The following is a 19,861-nucleotide window of genomic DNA, read 5'->3' as shown; positions in this document are numbered from 1 at the left end:
GTATATCTGCCATGAGAACAAGCTATAGGACATTGGTTGCACCCAAAGCCCTCTTCCTGCCCCTCCAAGCTGGTAAGCTGGTATCCTGCCTTTCACCAGGGGTTACTACTATTCTATCTGGTTTTTCCTTTTTTAAAAAAAAAAACATTCTGAGCTCCAACTGGTTAAGAATTATTTCATTCCCATGTCCTTATCTTTCATCTACTACATCTGTCCCAATTCTCTCAACCTATAACTTGTCTTTTATTTATTTTTTTTAAAGTAGGCTCTACACCCAGCATGGGGCTTGAACTCACAACGCTGAGATCAAGAGTCGTGTGCTCTACTGACTGAGCCAGCCAGGTGCCCTGCTTGGCTTTTCATTTTGTTATAAACAGAGTATCTTGTGATAAACAGATGTTTTCAGAAATTTTAAAGTAGTAAAAGATTTCTATTTTTTCCTTTATGTTTTTTTGTGTCTAGTTTAAAAAGAAATCCTTACATAATGTGAAGTAAAAAAATGTTCTCCTATTAAGTTTTCCTTCTCACATCTAGGTCTTTAATCCATCTGAAATATACTTTGGCGTAGGAAATAGCAATCTAATTATACTGCTGTTCCCGTGGAAGATAACCAGTCCTAGCACCATTTACTGATTAATCCAGCTTTTACCAAGGGATTTTTAATGTCTTTTCTGTTCCTTTTTTTTGGGGTGGGGGAGGAGGGAAGTAGGGGGAGAGAGGGAGGGAGGGAGGGAGGGGGGGAGAGAGGCACAGGGAGAGGGAGAGGGAGAGGGAGAGGGAGAGGGAGAGGGGGAGAGAGAGAGAGAGAGAGAGAGAGAGAAAATGAGTACAACCAGGGGATGGGCAGATGGAGAGAGGGACAGAGGATCTGAAGCAGGCTCACCACTGAAAGCAGAAAGCCTGATGTGGGTCCTGAACCCACGAACCGTGAGATCATGGCCTGAGCTGAAATCGGAGGTTTAACCAACTGAGCAACCCAGGTGCCCCCAATACTGCACAATCTTAATTACAGTGGCTCTGTAGTTACTGTTGATGTATAGTGATAAAGGACCTCTGCACTGTGTTATAATTTTAAAAAACTTTCTTGGGGTGCCTGGGTGGCTCAGTCAGTTGAGCATCCAAGTCTTGATTTCAGCTCAGATCATGATCCCAGCGTTGTGGGATGAACCCTGCAATGAATTCCACACTTAGTGTGGAGCCTGTCTACGATTCTCTCTCTCTCTCTCTCTGCCCCTCTCCCCTGGTTATATGCATGTGCTCTCTCAAAAAAATTTAAAAAAGATATGTAGATTTAAAATTTTTTTTAATTAAAAAACTGTCTTAAAAAACTGACTGCTGGGGTGCTTGGGTGGCTCAGTCAGTTAAGCAACTGACTCGGGCTTGGTCATGATCTCGCTTGTGGTTTGTAGGTTTGAACCCTGCGTGGGTTTCTGTGCCGACAGCTCAGGGCCTGGAGCCTGCTTTGGATTCTGTGTCTCCCTATCTCGCTGACTCTCCCCCACTCACGCTCTCTCTCTCTCAAAAATAAATAAAACTTCAAAAAAAAAAATAAATTTCAGCATCAATTTCATAACTGTAGAACTGTTGAGATTTTGATTAGAATGGCTTTCACTCTATAGGTAAATTTGAGGCAAATTGGCATCTTGATAACCCCAAACCTTGTGAACATATTATATTTCCATTTATTTGGAAATTCTCTAATGTCATTCAATTTCCTCTATAAAGGTTTTACATATAAAATGCTTGATTTATTCCTATGTAAATGTTTTTGTTACTGACGGTTTTCTTTTTTTTAATATTCTCATAAATCTTTATTTATTTATATTTTTAAATGTTTTTATTTCTCTGAGACAGAGACAGAGAGAGAGAGAGAGGGAGAGAGAGAGAACACGAGGGGGAGGGGCAGAGAGCAAGCGGGAGACACAGAATCCGAGGTTGAGCTGTCGTCAGCACAGAACCTGACATAGGGCTTGGACTCAGGAACCGCAAGACTGTGACCTGAGCCAAAGTCAGACATGTAACCAACTGAGCCACCCAGGCACCCCTGTTAATTTTCTTATAATAAAAATATATAAAATTTACCATTTTAACTATCTCTTAAAAAAAATGTTAAGTTTACTTATTTATTTAGAGAGAGAGAGCATGAGCAGGGGAGGAACAGAGAGAGAGAGAATCCCAAGCAGGCTGTGCACTATAGCCTGACTCAAGGCTCAAATACATGAACTATGAGATCATGATCTGAGCCAAAATCACAAACCGGATGCTTAACTGAGCCACCAAGGTGCCCATTTTAACCACTTAAGTATATAATCCAGTGGCATTAAGTACCTTCACAATGTTATATAACCATTACCACTATCTATTTCTAGAACTTTGTTATTCTAATCGGACTCCATACCCATTAAATAATAACTCCAAATTCTGCCGCCCTTCCCTAGCCCTGGTAACCTCTATTCTACTTTCTCTGTGTGTTTGCCTATCCTAGGTACCTCATATATGTGTAATCACACAATAATTGTCCCTTTGTGTCTGATTTATTGTATTTAGCATAAGGTTTCCAAGGTTCATCCATGTTATAGCATGCATCAGAATTTCATTCATCTTTATGGCTGAAAAATATTCCATGGTATGTATATACCACATTTTGTTGATCCATTCACATGCTGATGGACTCTTAAGTTGTTTTCCACCTTTTGTCTGCTGTGAAGAATGCTGCTATAATAAACACTGGTGCACAACTATCTGTGTGGGTCCCTGCTTTCAGGTAGTGGAAATATTGGATCTTACTGTAATTCTTGTTTAACTTTTTGAAGAACCACCAGACTGTGTTTTCCATAAATGGCTGTACCATTTTATGCACACAGGTTCCAGTTTCTCCACATCCTTGCCAATACTATTGACCATTTAAAAACAATTTTTTTTTTAATGTTTTTATTCAAGAGCGAGCGAGAGCAGGGGAAGGGCAGAGACAGAGAGAGAGAGAGAGAGAGAGAGAGAGAGAGAGAGAGAGATCCAAAGCAGGCTCCAGGCTCTGAGCTGTCAGCACAGAGTTAGAGGAGGGGCCCAAACTAGTGAACTGCAAGATCATGACTTGAGTCAAAGTCAGTTGCTTAACCAACTGAGCCACCCAGGTGCCCTATTTCCCATTTTTAGAAAAAAAAGAAAATCCTACTGGGGTATGAAGTGGTATCTCATCGTGGTTTTGATCTGCATTTCCTTAATGACTAAAAGATGGCAAACATCTTTTCACATGCTCACTGGCCATTTGTGTATCTTCTTTGGAGAAATGTTGATTTAAGTCCTTTGCCCATTTTTGAATTTTCTTTCTGTTTGTGTGGTTGAATTGTGGGAATTCTTTATGTGTTCTGGATATTAATCTCTTTTCAGATATATAGTTTGCAAATATTTTCTCTCATTCTGTGGGGTGTCTTTTTACTCTCTCGAGAGTGACCTTTGTTTGATGCACAAAACTTTTATTTGATAAAGTTCAATTTTATTATTTTTTCTTCTGTTGCCATTGCTTTTGGTGTCATATCCAAAAAATCACTGCCAAGTCTAATATCATGAAGATTTCCCCCTATGTTTTATTTGTTTTGTTTGGGATACCATTAGGTTATTATAAAAGAGAGACATGGAAATTATTTACATGATGGAAGATTTCACAACTTTACTAGAATGGGCAGCTTCACATGACGCCATTTCAATAATGATTTATTTTAGCTTACATACTTCCTGAGAATGTCACCAGAAATAATCCTTGTCATCCAGAACTACTTTGGTGCTTCCATATTCTGGGAGAATTTTATCTCCAACTTTCACGCCAACTAGTTGAATCTCTCTCTTTTCTCTAGAGCCCCATCCATACACTTTTCCTTGAGATTTTTCTGGAAGCAAAATGCCTCCTTTGGTTACAGTTTTGGCTATACTCCTTTCAACTAAAACTTGGTCAAAGAGGGGAAGAAACTTTCTAAACGCCTGTCCTGACATGACTGGCTGCTGCAGTTCAACTGTACTTTGCTTTTGAGCTGCCACCACCACAAGGAGAACCCTCCCCCCCACCGCCCTGCCCCTGCCATGTTTTCTTCTAAGAGTTTTAGAGCTTTAGCTATTACATGTACGTCTTTGGTCCATTTTGAGTTAATTTTTGTATATAGTATGAGTCCAACTTCATTCTTTTGCATGTGGATATCCATTTCTCCCAGCATCATTTGTTGAAAAGACTATCCTTTCCCCACTGAATGGTCTTGTCACTGTTGTCATTTAATTTGGTTTCAGCAGTGATCATCCTCTCCTTTCAGTCCATCTACTCAATTTTAAAATTCTAAAACTTTTTTTTTTTTTTTTGCTGGGGAGAATATATGTAATAAATAATCCTCGTTAAGTACTCTTTCCACATACCCCCTCACCCCCAACCCTGTGGTCATCTAGTCCCCTCCAGCAGTTTCAAGTTTCCCTGTACCAGGAAATTCCCATTCTGGTTATTTTGTTTTATTCCTTTTCCCAATTACTGAGTCCCTTACAGTGTGGCTTGTTATCATTCTTTATCTAGTCAGGATTCACTCTTGGGTCTTTTTGGAAATCCTCGATTATGGCAATCTGAGCAGGGGAGACATAGCAGTTTCTGCCCTTCTAAGTCTGTGGTATGCCAGCTGGCAATCTATCAGTCATATGGCACAGCACCAAGAGCGGGCACTTCTGCTCTTCTGTCTCTGAAGGTACAAAAACTAGAGACTTCCCAGCCTCAGACAGTGAATTCAGGCTTTTTGTTCGGCAACTTATAGTTCCTTGGGGGGCCAGGGAGAACACCAGGTCCTCCTATTAATAACACTCATACAGACCACCATTGCCCTTTCTTTAGGGGATATGCTGATCTCCACAAAAAGAGTCTTTCCAGGAATTTTGGTGTTTCAATCTTTTTCCCTGGGCTCTGCACTACTGAACCTCAGGTTTTCCTGAAGGCCTGTATGTGGAAAAGTCTTGTACTTATACAACACAGAGCTTGACATTTATACATACTTCAGACACCACCTACCTGACCTAGCAGCTACTCTGCTCAGAAAAGGCAGATGGGTTTGGATTGAAAGGGATGGAGAAAGGCAAGAGGAATGCATGCATTCAAATCATTGTTTTCCAAAATCCCCTCCAATACCAAAACTGTTAACAGGACACTCTTTGTAGAACAATAGCAAAAACCTTGTGCTAAGATTTCCAATTCCACCATTTCCAACCATCTGTCTTCATGGAGATGTCTAATGAGACAACACTCAAAATCAGAAGTTAGGACGGATGTTACTACCATCTAATCTTCAGGCTCCATTTTCTCCAACTGCCCCGATCACGTTCTTCATAGCTAAAGGCCAGGTCAGAATCATTCACTGTATTTACTCATGTCTCTTAGTCTCTCTTCAGTGTAGACCAATCCTCAGTCTTTCCTTGACTTTCTTGACCTTGACATTTGTAAAATATCCCTTGGTTTGCATTTATTTGAGATTTCCTCATGATTAGATGACATCAGGAATGTGAACAAAGTGATGCTGAATTCTCACTGGATCCTATGAGGTGGCACATGATTTTATCTTCCAGGGTGGTGTGTGCTACGCTTCTGTACTGTCAAATTCTCGAAGTATTTTTTATTTTTTGGCTACTTCTTATGTATTTGTCCTTTGTATTTTGTGGAGAGGTACTATGAAACTGCAAATATCCCATTTCTCTTCAAATTTTTTATTTCTATGGGCATGGACTGTGGTTCCCTATTTTCTTAAGTTTTTTTGAATTTAATAAATTTCCTGAATTTTATTCAGTGTATTAGGTTATACCTCATTACTACCACTATTTACTTTGATGCTCAAACTGTCCCCTTCAAACATAAGGCATCTGTTCCCGTTGGCCCCTGGGTCCTTCTGACATGTCCCTATCATTCTTTGAGACTATCCTTCCTGTCTGGTACAATACGATGTTCCAGGATTGCCCTGTACTTTTTCTAATTCAGCCCTAGAATCTGCTCCTTCTCCAAGGAGCTCTCATTCCCTTTTAGTGGAAAATGGTATTCAGAAGATAAGATTTGGGAGTGCTTACTGCTGTTGGGGTATTGCTGTTCTCAGGTCCTCTCAATGAGACATGTATAAATATATATTATATACACATATAACACACATTTATACCACATATATACATACATATACACTGACAGTGATATTAATTTCTACATCTCTATAATGAAAACCACGAGTTCACACTGACACATCTAATTCCAACACCACAGTTTATTCTATTTCGCTTTCCTTTCATATTTGTAGTGCTTTTCTGACAGTAAGAAATTTGGGTTCTATTTTCCTTGTATTTCTTTGACCAACCTTTTTGCATATAACCAATCTCCCATCTCTGCCACCAGTTCTTCCCTATGCAGATGCCTACTTCAGCTCTGACTCCCAGTTCTGAGCCACCTGTGTACTGGCCTGCCCCCTCCAACATACGTGGATATCCTTACCCTGCTGCTATTTCCAGCCTCTGGCGAATGCATGCAAGTGTAAAATAAAAAGCAAGGCTCTATGACAGCCATATCCTGGGAGGTCAGTGATGACAATGAGGGGTCCCTGTGCACGTTTTCATCAGAGCAGTGCTGAACGCTGCCTGCCTCCGTCAAATCTGCGACCAGAATGCAGCCACCACTCGTACAGCCTCTGCTGATGATGGAATTACCGTCGTGTGTAATACCCCCATTACCTGTGTCAGAGCTTGGATGCTCGTGTTGATGTCACCACTGGCTACTTGGGAGATAATGAAATTGATTGTGGATGCTGTATTACTGTGCATGTCATCAAAGTGTGGAGAAACAGCCCGGATTCTAGAGAGCAGAGCAAAGGGAAAAAATTCAATCTTTGTTAGAAGACCTCTCAGTGAGTTGGGATTATGCAATTCTCTGCTACCTCCAGGTCTTAGTAAAGAACTGCTCCCAGCCATACAGTGATCAGTTCTAAAACATTCTAATTGTACAGAGAGCTCTTTTCACATATGCACTCTTTTGATCATGCACTGCTCACCACTGAAATGAAAGAGATTAACTTACTTGGGTTCAGGAATAAGGACGGGTTCAAAAATGTCATCCAGTTTGTGCTGAACAAGCTCTGGCATTTCACATCGAACTGTACCATTGTCATTCTCAATCTCATCTAGATCCAGCTGGAATTCTCGGCGAACCATCTGGGCTGCCTCAGGATGCCCACTCATGCTTCGGGCTTGGCTAAGGGAAGCAAAAGGAGGTTCTTGAACTAAAAGAAACTTCTGAAACAAAGGACAAGAGTAGCATTGCCAGTTGCCCCAAAGCTTCAAGACAGATGTTCAACTTCTGGTTTCAGCCCCCCTGAATTATTTGAGTCCTTGAGTCTAAGGCAAATGCCTTCAATGGGCCGCAATTCATGTTCATGAATATCCTCAGAGCAGATGGTTTTAACTTGTATTTGTAGTAGCTTCCAAATTATAAGTATTCTCTCCAGTTCACTAAAGCCGACAAACCTTGTGTTGCTATTCCAGAGGGGGCAGAAAATAATTCATAAAATATACTGACTCAAAGGTCTCTACTTGGTCACAAATTTAAGAAAAATCTAGACTGGCTGGTTCTTTTCTGATAAATTATCCTGTGTTAAGTTCTTCTAATCATAAGCACTCATCCATGCAGTGTTCAGTACATTTTAAACTTTGAGGTACAGTCATCTCTTTTTAGGGATATTCACTCTTGATAGGTCAGGGCCAGCATTACATCTAAGCAATAGGTATTTAAAGTTTTCAAATTCAAATTGGTTAAAATTAGACGAACGATACAGCCCAAAATAGAGCTGTCTTTCTTAGAAGGTAGTATTTTGAGTCCCTAAGCCAATTCTGGGTTGCATGCAACTTACTCAGCCTTATCTGAAGAAGAGAATCCTGAATATGACCAAGTATAACACAAGGAAGAAGGTGAACCAATAATTTAGCCACATGACATTGAGTGGCCACTTCTGCTAGCCAGTGGACTTCTGGGGAAGGTTTGACACATGGGATACTTATGGACACCCCTAACCTGTTAAGAGTTATAAACTCTAAATCAATTGCCCTCCAGAGGGGATGAATCCAAGTCAGAAGTTAGAAAGATATAAGAGCCCTGCTAATGAGAAATTAGCAGGCAGTACTTACATCCTATAAGTGCGATACATAATTCTGTCCACGGAAAAGCAGTGAAAGAAGGCACAAGACTATTTAGAAGTGGTTTTGAGACAAAGACAAAGACAATGAAGACTGAAGGATTAAACATTTGGCTACAAGACATTTACCCAGACACTCTGTCATGCATGATAATGGCTACAAGAACTCAAGATTATGTTACAGGATAAGCTCTTAGCACACAAGGCAAAGTCCACTGAGACGTTCTTAGACAATTGTCTCCATCTACATACTTGAGTTTGGAGGACATGTCCTCAGCTGGTCCCTTGCGCAGCATGTTAGCATTGGAGTTTATGCTCTGTGTGCGCTGAGGTCTCTCTTCCACCTGTTTTATTGGTGCAGCAGAAGGCCTCTTTGCTGACCGCTTAATCCTCTCCTCGAGCATGCTCATATCCTTTTCAGAAAGCTGTAAGAAGAAGCCAATTTATTACCACATACTCTACTAGAATATGAGGAGAATTAAAAACCTGGTTGGAAGACTCAAAAGAGTCAATATCCATTCACATATTGAAGCAAACAGAACCTGCTATGTTAGGGTAAATTCATTTTCAAAATACTAGCTACATTTTAAATCAACTATTGTTAAAACCTGCTATCATAAGAGAATACATGAAAGAAGGAAAGGATACAAAAAGAAAGGCCAGTATTAACTCTAAACGAAAAAATCAAAGATTAAATGATGCTTCCTCATGTTTGCTGTGTCACCACTATGTGAACTATAGGTAAGAAGCTTCACCTGTGACCATCTATAAAATTCCCATCTGCTTTATCTCCTTTGCCGACCTGTAGTGAGGATTTAATTAGATTAGTACAGCTAAAAATACATAAACACAGTGTAAATACTAGGAAGTAACTGGAATGAAGGACTGAGGTGCAAGCACAAGCAAATGGCTCAAAGGAAGTAAGGAATCTGAAACAGCACCTGATGTGTCTGCAGAATGTGGCTTATGGCTGTGGGACTCTTTTGATGTGACAGGTACCAGATTCTACATTATACACGAGTACTTGTTCACTACAAAGTAAATGCACTGAAAATTACAGAGCAGATTTCTAGACAGAATATAAATCCCAGACTAGTTCTGGATTTCCTGATTCAAAAATAGCTCTCGGGGCGCCTGGGTGGCTCAGTCAGTTAAGTGTCTGACTCTTGATTTTGGTTCAAGTCATGATCTCATGTTCCATGAGCTTGAGCCCCACATCGGGTTCTGTGCTGACTGCGTGGAGCCCGCTTGGGATTCTCTCCTCTCCCTCTCTCTGTTCCTCCACTGCTCCTGCTCTCCCTCTCTTAACTTTAAAAAAAAAAAAGCTTTCATTTTCTAAAGCAAACTGTATGAGTAGAAGGCTCAGAAAAGAAAATCTGATTTCCTGTAAGGCACATATAAATGTCCTGTAACAGAGACACCCTCAAGGGTTTATCTGGACTCTAAGACACATTGATGGGTTTAGTTTAATAAAAAGTGGTAACAACTTAGCTAGAGTTGAGATGGCATGAAAGCTGAACACCTAAGTGATTCTGCAATTCACAACATGTTAAAAATGTCCACAAAAAGTCACTCACAGTTCCAATCAGTTTGAACACCTGATCCCCGTGTACATTGTACACGGTGACGATGGTATTGAGGGCAGCATTGCGCACAGCGTTGTCACGGTCTCCAATGTGAATTGCTATCTCCTTTAAGGCTTTCCCTGGGGTTGGTTGGCAAACATTCATGCCATAGGACTCGACCAGACACCCCAGTTCTTCCAGGCACTCTGATGGGGGAGGAAGATTAGACTGATGAGACCCAACACACATTTGGCATAGGGACTTATCTTTGCTAGATAAAATTTCCTTGGCATACATAAAAGACTAAAATCTTATACTGGTTCTACCTAGAATTTTTCCTTGTTTATTGCCTTCTGATAAAACACACAATAATGATGTTACAGCAAGTGCTCCTGGAAGAAAGGGATGCCTGTGAGTCAGATGGCCCCTGTGCACTTGATTTTGTCACCAGGGTGGTAACTGAGTGGTGCCTGTGTCACCGGACACTGTGGCACCACCAGTGTGCAACTCATCATTCTCACAGTCCAAATCAGAAGATTGGAATCAATCACTCAGACACTGAAGAATTGTCCTTGTTCATCTACAAACTCTTTCTTTTAGAGGTCACTGCTGCATAGACTCACGCTTTTATTTAAATTGTTGCTTCACCTGCTCTTTGCTTAGAGTTTTTGGATTTGGTTCCTTCCATGATGAAGGGGAACATCTTGCTGGCTGGGTAGACAAGGCACATCCGGTTCAGGATGGCACGGACATCTTTACGAATGACATCCTTTGGTTCTCCAACCTAGTCGACAAGGAAAATAACGACTGAGGCATTTCCTGAGTAGCAAAGGGTCCTCCCATGAGTCACTACCTTTTGGAAGAATAGGGGCACAGGAGTAAGTGGTAGAAGGGTATCTTCACAGAATAAATGAAAAAGGGCGAGGGCATAAAGGATAGGAACTGAGGTCAGCCGGGAACTTGGGCAGTCTTCCAGAGTGAGAACAACGCATTACCTTGAGGATGAGATAAGGGATGAAGGAAGATGCTTCGTTCTCAGTCAGATGATATTCCTCCTCACTTAGCAGTGTGAAGAGCAATTTTAAATATTCTAGGGCTTTCATTAGGACGCTTGTATTGGTGTCAAAAAACCGCAGGGTAAGCCACTTTAAGATGAGATCCAGGCAACCAATTACACCCTCTTTTTCACTCTCCAAGTGCTTAAAACAAAAGACAAATAAGACTGTATAAAAATGTAAGTTCTATTAGGTAAGTCCTTTATAAATTTTACTAGAGTCCAAGAAGAAAATAATAGCTTTTTGAGCTATTTAGGACCTAAAATTATAGACATTTATTCTATCAAACAATAAAACAGCTCTAAAAACAGAGAACATGTTGTATTCTAGTTCCCTCTCAAGTCATGTGAATTTCTGGGTATTCACAAGGCTCAGTATTTTCATGGGTCTGAGATACTATTTATCTCTTGCAAACCTACATCAACCATGACAGCAAGGGCTTTATTATGATGCTGAAAGTCTGAGTGAAACATCTCATCTTGTAGCCACTTAGCCACGCAGCTAGACATCTGAGTCTTTAGTTGCTCAATGTATTCATCCCGTGGAGTAGTAAAATTCCACTTCAGCACCTGAAAAAAAAAACAACACAGTGAAAAGGGACTGTAAGATGTTCAACTGAAATGAGGCAGAGAAGAACTCCATTTAAAAGCAGCTGCAGAAATCAATTAAATAAGATATTTTAAAATTCAACAAGATTAATTTGTAATTAAATATGAGTGCAAAATGTATTCTTGAGCTGTCATACATCGGGAAGCTTAACTCTTAAAATCTAGGAATAGAATAACATTCAGCAGTTCTCACTACAAAGACCGATGCTCTATTATTGTATAACATGGTAGACACTATTGGTACAATTTCAATAAGGGGAAAATTTGAAATAGCTATCAAAATTTAAAAAATACACACCATTCTAGGAGGAGTTTAATAAAGATATATTCACACATGTGCACAAATGCCTACATTCAAAGATGCTTATGACAGTGTAGCTTATAACACTGAAAGACTAGAAGCAACCTAAATGTTTACATTGTAAGTTGGGGATAAAGAAAGGTACATACATATGACGTACCAATAAAAAGAATGAATGCATATAAACACGCAGATATGAATAGCCTTTAAGATATTTCAAACATCATTAAAAGAAAAGAATAAAACACAGAACAAAGAATATGGCATGTTCCCCTGTGCATAAAAGGCAGGCCATATATTTATACATATGTGATCGTATTGCATGAAATACTGACACTTCTGGAGTAACAGACAAGAGCACTGGTAACAATGTCCTTCCTATGGAGGAGGACTAGAAGGGATGACATGCTTCTCACACTACTCTCTGCACATTTCATACTGCTTGAATTAAGAAAAAACAACAACATGTATATATTGTAACAAAAAAAATTTAACTGCCTGATAATACTAAAACAAATCAAAAGAGAAATGACTGAACTAAGCAGATACAGTCACCAAATCTGGCTTTTATGATATCAGGCACAAGAAGGATTAAACGAGTGGCCTATTACCTATGTGTAGTTGACAAAAATCAATGAATACTTCCCATTCTTCAATTATAAAAATTAAAACAACTTTTATTTCTTTCCATTCGGAGGAAGAATAGGCAGTAGCTCCATTCCATAGTTCTTTTTGTAGGAACTAATGCTCCCATAGAGCCGTCTTAGAGAAATAAGCCATAATTTATAAGCAAAAGATTTAGTTCATTGTTAGATAGTTCACAATGAAATGAATTCCAGACAGCAAAGCTATTCTTGATTACAAAGCAAAACAAAAAAGCAAAAACCTACTGAGGACTCTTATCCCTTTCTTACCTTTAATCCTTTTTCATCTTTCATTCTTTGCTCCTTTCCATTTGGAACAACAATGAAGATAGGACCAGATTTGTCTTCATCTTCCTTTAAGCTGGTTTTGCTGGGCACTTTCTTTCCTTGTGCACTCTACAGCCAAGGTTCAGGGAATACTGGTTAGGAATGTGATGTTGCTGCACAGTAAGAGCGCACTATAAAAACCATACACTCTCCACACTGTATTCTCCATGATAGAAACAGATAAGTCACAGAATTATGCACGTTATGTTTTTGTACAGGTTTTTCAGAAATGTTTCTAATAGCATTCTCAGGTAACTATTGGTTAGTCCTTAGACTGGCACGCAACATAGCTGGAAAAACTCTATTACCTGTCATTGGTTTGGGTCACAGCCTTTGTTTATTGGACAGTTCTTTCTTGAAATCTTCAACACCATTTATGGTTTTCCATATTAATGACTTCCATATTAATGACATTTTGAATGACATTCACACACTTCACATCATTTAGTTGAGAAAGCTTTTCTGTTTCTCTGCATATAAAATATATCTCTAGGGGCACCTGGGTGGCTCAGTCGGTTAAGCGTCCTGGACTTCGGCTCAGGTCATGATCTCATGGTTTGTGAGTTCTAACCCTGCACTGAGCTCTGCACTGACAGTACAGAAGCTGCCTGGGATTCTCTCTCTCTGCTCCTCCCCCCCGCCCAATGCTCTCTCCCTCTCCCTCAAAATATATAAATAAACTTAAAAAAATAAAAGTAAATATATCTCTGTCATATAGCTATACCTGAGAGTCTCTGAACTTGATTCTAGGGAAACTTGCTAGAAACATTTTAAGTTATTAAAGTGGTTTTGAAAAATAATCCAAGAGTTTGAATTTTTGTATCAGATGGAAAAGAAAATAGTGAACCTCACTACGTATGTTTAATTTTAAAACAGGAACCATTATTAACAAAAATGTAGGAAGAGTCCAGTATTTCTAGTAGGCCAGAATTTCTTTCTAGTTCAAACAATGAAGTCATTCAGTCAAAACAAGTATGAGATCATTTATGTGAAACTGTAAACTGCAAAAGACTTGTGGGGGGGGGGGCAGTATAGCATTAAGAACAGAGTCAAAAATACTTCAAAGCACATGTCACCAAAATACTAAAATAAGCACTTGTTAAATTTGGGATGAGGACAGTGGGGGAGGACAGGAAAAGAACAGCTTCATCGGACAGCTTAGAAGATAATTACCTATTTAACTCATTGAGTTAAAGGACCATGCATATGGAAAAATAACTGTAATATTCAGATGAATAGCCAGAGTGCCCACTGTATCTGGCATATAATAATAAACGCACTAGGTAATAAAACGGTTCTTAGTCTGGCATTTTTTTCATTAGTTACATGTAATTGATTAGATGGTTTTCTCTATGTATATTTGCTATTATATTTACTACCAACCGTACAGTTCTGCAATTTTCTTATATAAGTTTTAATCAATACCCTGAATACAGTGATAGGTTCTGAATCTTGGTATAGAAACTGATGACAATTTGCTGTGATTCAAAAACTTAATGAAATAAAAAGATTCCCAGGAGATTTCTGCCCTTTGCCCCCTCCCCGAAATATTTAAAGTTAAGCATTCGAACATATTTCTTTATTTTATTTTTAATTTTATGTTTGTTTATTTTTGAGAGCGAGAGAGACTGAGCATGAGTGGGAGAGAGAGAGAGGGAGATACAGAATCTGAAGCAGGCTCCATGCTCTGAGCCGTCAGCACAGAGACCGATGCAGGGCTTGAACTCACAGACCACGAGATCATGACCTGAGCCGAAGTTGGCCACCCAACCGACTGAGCCACCAGGTGCCCCTATCTTTTTAATTTTTTTTTTTTATGTTTATTTATGTTTGAGAAAGAGGAGACAGAGTGCTAGTAGAGAAGGGGCAGAGAGAGAGAGAGAGACAGGGAGAGAGACAGATCTCAAAGCAGGCTTCAGGCTCCATACTGTCAGCACAGAGCCTGACGTGGGGCTCAAACTGATGAATTGTGAGATCATGACCTGAGCCAAGTCAGATGCCTAACCGAATGAGCCACCCATGTGCCCCTGAACATATATTTCTTTAAATGTCCAACTCTGCATGGATGCTAAAGGGACTGGTGATTCATCAAAATAAGTCCCACTGGTGCAGGGACAGACGGTATTTCCTTGTAGACTCATTAGGATACCTTCTAGCACGATGACTTAACTGTGCCAAGTTTGAAGGAAGCTGATCACTACCTTCCTTTTCTTAAATCAGACTCAGCCTAAGTGATTCTGCCAGAGCTACACAGGACTTCTTTCTTCACTACTGCAAATCTTCCCCAAAGGTCTGCATGACAAAACCCATGACAGCACCTCTTGAGAGCAGGATGTCTCTGTTTTGGGGCCTTATTTAAAACAAGCCACAGAAACAGGCATAAATAATTAACTTTATAATTTGATAATATCAAGAGTGGTAATGTTTTTCATGCATAATATGATCTTTCCTAATAGAACGACATTGTGCATAAAACACACTTAAAAGCAATTCTACATCTAAGTATGCAGAGTTAACATACCTTTGCTTTAGAGGAAACTCCTAGAGCTTTGGCCTTTTTTGGATCAGGCTTGGGTTCTACAGTGCTGGAAACAGAATCTTCAACAGGTGCTTTGAGAAAAAAAGGGATCTACTATAAATATAAACTCTAGTATCACTTTGTTCTGAGCAGGTTAAATATATAATGACGAGAAGGCCTACAGTTTTAAATGTGTCAATTTAGCAAGCATTTTCAGTTAGATTTTTTTTCCTAATCTTTTTTCAGCCTGACTTCTTTTTAAGCATAACCCTATGAAATTAACTCAATAAATCTACATCTGCTTTGCCAACATTTAAGCTGAAGTTTTTTTTTAAATTTTTTTAATTAATGTTTTTATTTATTTGTGAAGGAGAGAGAGAGAGAGAGACAGAGCATGAGTGGGGGAGGAACAGAGAGAGGGGGAAACACAGAATTTGAAGCAGGCTCCAGGCTCTAAGCTGTCATCACAGAGCCCGATGGGGGGCTTGAACCCATGAACTGTGAGATCATAACCTGAGCCGAAGTCGGATGCTTAACCGACTGAGCCACCCAGGCACCCCTAAGCTGAAGTTTTAAAACTATTTTCTAAATAGCAGTTAAGAAACCTTTTCCCTAGATTGATATATCCTTAAGGACAGGGCCTGTCATCTTTGATACTCAGTATTTATCATATAGCAAGATTCCAACAAATGGTGTAATTGAATACATACTTTGATACCAACAGTTTTACACATGTAAGATTTCTAACTCTGTAGCATCAACAGTTTCTACCCCCCTAAACAGAATAATATTATTTTATTTAATAATAAAATAGTAGAGAAGGGGTTAAAGAGTAGAGTTTTATTTATACACAATGGAATTTTAACATCAGGGTGAAGAAACCAAGAATTTTCTCTAAATGATTAGTAAATGTTAGAATAGATCAACAAATGGGCAGTGCAGTGGAAGGAGGACCCATTTGGGAATGAGAAACAGGAATTCTATGCTGGTGAATTCAGGCACTGACTGGTCGTCCCTGTACCCGTCACTTGATCTTCTGGGTTTCTACATCTGTTAATAAAGGGGATTAAACTAGATGGTCCCAGTTCCCCCTCTAACTATAATATCCAATAGCAGAAAACAGTATAGAAACCTTAAAAATAAGGAGCACTTGCTTTCTGGAGTATTTCAATACATTATTCCAAACTCCTTTTTTGGACTTGGAAACCAAATTAATCATCTTCATACCTTCAGCATAGTTCATAGCATAAAACTTCTCAAGTGTTTGTGGTAGGAGGGTAAAGGGGGCGGGCGGAAGGGCAGGCCTATGATCTAAGCTGTTAGGGAAAATGGTAAAAAATGAAAGCTTGATTTCTTTTTCGAGTTCCCTTGGGCTTAACCCTCTCAAAACACCATTACCTGAAGGTGGCTGGGATTTGGCTGGAGCTGACCCTCCCATCGGTTTGGAAGCTGCTTTAGCAGATGCAGCAGGCTTGGCTGGCATGTTAGCTTTGGCTTTCTCTAGCATGGCCAGTACCTGATCTTTAGAAGTTGGCTAGGGAGACAATGTAACAGGAGAGGTGAGAGGTCACATACATGATACACTCATACTATGCTTACTAACAGAGCTGCTGTCAAACACATCCTTGAGCTCCTACTTTTGAAATACCAATGAAATAAGGCAGGCGGCACACAGTGCAAGAGAAATAACACACATTATGAAGTCACACTAAATTAGCTACCATTCTAGAAGGTCACAATTTTCTGCAGAGTAAGGTTCTTTGAGTTCTACACACTGTTAAATATTATATTTTTGCTGCATTGGGATTTCAAGTGAAACTCTTAGGAGGTAATATGATCTCCTGCCGATATCAATTCATGTTCAATATTTTTCTAATGGCTTTTAACAGCAGCAACAACAGGAAGCAGTACCTTTAGTTTCCCAGTGGCCTTGGCCATTTTCTCATATCCCAAATGCATCATGAAGAATGGCAAGGCATCTTGGGCCTTCTTCCGCACATCTCCATTACGGTCCTCCAGGCAGGAGTAGAGATGAGGAACACAAAGGATGAGGTCTGTGGGGGTGGAACGAAGACTTGGCAGTTTCTCAGCCAACCAGCCCAGAAGCTGCCAAAGGAAAGAAAGACCAGTGACACACTTCAAGTGGGAAAGTATCACTTACGATCTTAGGCTTAATGATTCCATCAGTACGAAACACTGAATGAGTTCTTACACTACAACTTTCCAAAATAAAATCAGTAATTTTTATTGTTCAAGAAATTTACTATACTTAAATAATAGACACAAAGAAGATAATCTTCCTACAGATAAAAACATGGTTCCCTGGACCGTACTTGGGCATTAGATTATAAAGCTTTAATAGTTCTTAATGCATTTTAAAGATGAAAAACTTTCACTTCACTTCTTTAAAATTTCTAAGAATTATTCAGTAGAGAAGATGCAGAACACTGATTTGATCAGAAGAGGACAAATTCTACTACAACTTCTATTTCAGCCTTACATCGACAGTGTCTCTCTATTCCTTTAAAATAATTCATATCTGTATGTATTTTTAAGTCTTTATTAATTTTTTTTAAATTTATTTTGAGAGAGAGAGAGAGAGAGAGAGAGTGCACATAAGCGGGAGAGGGGCAGAGAGAAAGGGAGATAGAATCCCAAGCAGGTTCTGCACTGGCAATGCAAGAGCCCGACATGGGGCTCAAACCTACGAGCTACGAGAGAACGACCTGAGCCAAAACCAAGAATTGGACGCTTAATCAACTGAGCCACCCAGGCGCCCCTGTATTTATTTTTTAACTGAAGTTTTTATTGAAATGATTATAGTCACATGGAGTTATAAGAAGTAATACAGAGATCCCATGCACATTTTGCTCAGTTTCCACTAACAGTAGCTGTATACAAAATTATATTATAGTATAACTAGCGGGATACTGACACTGATACAATCCACTGATCTTGTTCAGACATCCCCAGCTTTACTATTCTCATTTGTGACTGTGTGTACATTTAGTTCTGTACACTTTTATCACACGTTAGTACATCTGCCACCACAGTCAAGATTTTATTTTTTTTAAGGACATATTTTTTATTTAATTTGAGAGAGAGCACAAGTGGGGGAGAGACAAAGAGAGAGAGGGAGAAAGAATCTCAAGCAGCCTCCACACTATCCACAAAGAGCTCAATGTGGGGCTCGAACACTCCAACTGAGAGATCATAACTTGAGCTGAGATCAGAGTTGGGAGCTTAACCAACTGCGCCACTCAGGCACCCCCATAAATTTTCATTTTTACAGAATAAATGTATAAGATCAAAATCACTGGGTCATATAGTAACTACATATTTAGTTTTATAAAAAGCTAAACTCTTTTCCCAGAGTGGCTGTACCATTTTACATTTCCTCTAACAGAATGTTCAAATTTCTCTACATCCTTGCCAGCATCTGGTATTATTACTTTATTTTAGTAATTCTGATAGTTGTATAGGGATGTGTCACTGTAGTTTTAATTTGCATTTCCCTTATTGCTAATACTACTGAACAACTTTCATGGGCTTATTTGCCAGCTGCATATCCTCTTCTGTAAAACATCTGTTCATGTCTTTTGCCCATTTCCTTTCCTTTTTTTTTAAAGTAGGCTCTACATCCAATATGGGGCTTGAACTCATGACCCTGAGATCAAAAGTTGCATGCTCTCTGACTGAACAAGCCAGATGCCCCATCTTTTGCCCATTTTCTGTTTTCTTCTTCTTTTTTTTAAGTAGGCTTCATGCCCATCGTGAAGCCCAACGTGGGGCTCAAATTCATGACCTGAGCTGAGATCAAGTCGGATGCTCAACCGACTGAGCCACCCAGGCCCCCCTTGCTCATTTTCTGATTTTTTTTTTTTTTTTTTTACTGTTTTGAGAATTCTTTACATACATATTCTAAGTAATGGTCCTTTATTGGATGTAAAGTTTATAAATATTGTCTCCGGCTCTGTAGCTGACTTTCATCATCTTCACACGGTCTTTTGCACAGTAAAAGTTCTTAATTTTTACTGAGGTCCAACTTACCAAGTTCTCCCTTTGATGGGATTGTGGCTTTGGTGTCAAGTCTAAGAATTCTTTGCCTGAAGCATTTCTGTATTCTGAAGGTTTTCACTGATGTTATCTTTAAAAGTTCTACAGTTTTATGTTCTACATTTAAGTCCATGATCCATTTTGAGTTAATTTTTGTGTTAAATGAAAGGTTTAGGTTGAGGTTTATTGTTCTATCTATAGATGTCAAAGGGTCTAGAATCACTTGTTGAAAAGGCCAGCCTTCCCTGCACTAAATTACTTTGGCAACTTAGTCAAAAATTAGTTGATCAGATTTGTGTGCGTCTATTTCTTGGTTTCCTCTTCAGTTCTATTGACCTGTGTCTGTCCTCTCCTCCCCCAACCACCCATACCAGTTTCTTGATTATGTTAACAATATGTGAGTCTTAATATATGGTAGAGTGATTATTTCCATGTTTTTCTTCTTTGTCAAGATTGTTTTAGCTAGAATATAAATTTTAGGATAAACCTGTCTCTATAAAAAAACTTGCTGCAAGTTTGGTGGGAATTACATTAAACCTATAGATCAATCTGAGGAGAACTGACATCCCTGCTACATTGAGTCTTCCCATCTATGAACATGGCATGTCTT

At 39.3% G+C, this 19,861-nt stretch overlaps 2 protein-coding genes and 1 non-coding gene across 5 annotated transcripts in view; all 3 read right to left on the bottom strand.

The window, feature by feature from the left end:
* CKAP5 (cytoskeleton associated protein 5) overlaps positions 1–19,861 on the bottom strand; it is a 110,572-nt gene that overhangs the window by 12,217 nt on the left and 78,494 nt on the right. For all 3 annotated transcript variants that reach the window (XM_015075665.3, XM_053203234.1, XM_053203235.1), the window contains exons 25-35: positions 17,107–17,301; positions 16,594–16,729; positions 15,199–15,287; positions 12,621–12,746; positions 11,217–11,366; positions 10,738–10,941; positions 10,391–10,526; positions 9,755–9,948; positions 8,430–8,602; positions 7,067–7,240; positions 6,724–6,844 (exon numbers count right to left, since the gene is read on the bottom strand). In XM_015075665.3, the coding sequence (XP_014931151.1) occupies positions 6,724–6,844; positions 7,067–7,240; positions 8,430–8,602; positions 9,755–9,948; positions 10,391–10,526; positions 10,738–10,941; positions 11,217–11,366; positions 12,621–12,746; positions 15,199–15,287; positions 16,594–16,729; positions 17,107–17,301 (1,698 nt within the window). The remainder of the gene's footprint in view (positions 1–6,723; positions 6,845–7,066; positions 7,241–8,429; positions 8,603–9,754; positions 9,949–10,390; positions 10,527–10,737; positions 10,942–11,216; positions 11,367–12,620; positions 12,747–15,198; positions 15,288–16,593; positions 16,730–17,106; positions 17,302–19,861) is intronic.
* Positions 2,946–4,035, bottom strand: LOC113603362 (10 kDa heat shock protein, mitochondrial-like). The gene has a single exon (XM_053203236.1). It carries the CDS (start codon positions 3,985–3,987, stop codon positions 3,742–3,744), a length of 246 nt encoding a protein of 81 aa, XP_053059211.1. The 5' UTR covers positions 3,988–4,035; the 3' UTR covers positions 2,946–3,741.
* On the bottom strand, positions 10,153–10,264 carry LOC113603536 (small nucleolar RNA SNORD67). The gene has a single exon (XR_003425131.1). It is a non-coding gene; the product is annotated as a small nucleolar RNA SNORD67 (small nucleolar RNA).

This window comes from Acinonyx jubatus, chromosome D1, assembly GCF_027475565.1.
Source record: "Acinonyx jubatus isolate Ajub_Pintada_27869175 chromosome D1, VMU_Ajub_asm_v1.0, whole genome shotgun sequence".
In the NCBI taxonomy this organism is placed as follows: Eukaryota; Metazoa; Chordata; class Mammalia; order Carnivora; family Felidae; genus Acinonyx; species Acinonyx jubatus.
Note: the sequence above shows the minus strand (reverse complement) of the source record. Positions and strands in the feature narration are given on the sequence as shown.

Excerpts from the sequence above, each read along its gene's own strand:
- LOC113603362 (XM_053203236.1), bottom strand. The coding sequence starts at position 3,987 with ATGTCAGGACAGGCGTTTAGAAAGTTTCTTCCCCTCTTTGACCAAGTT.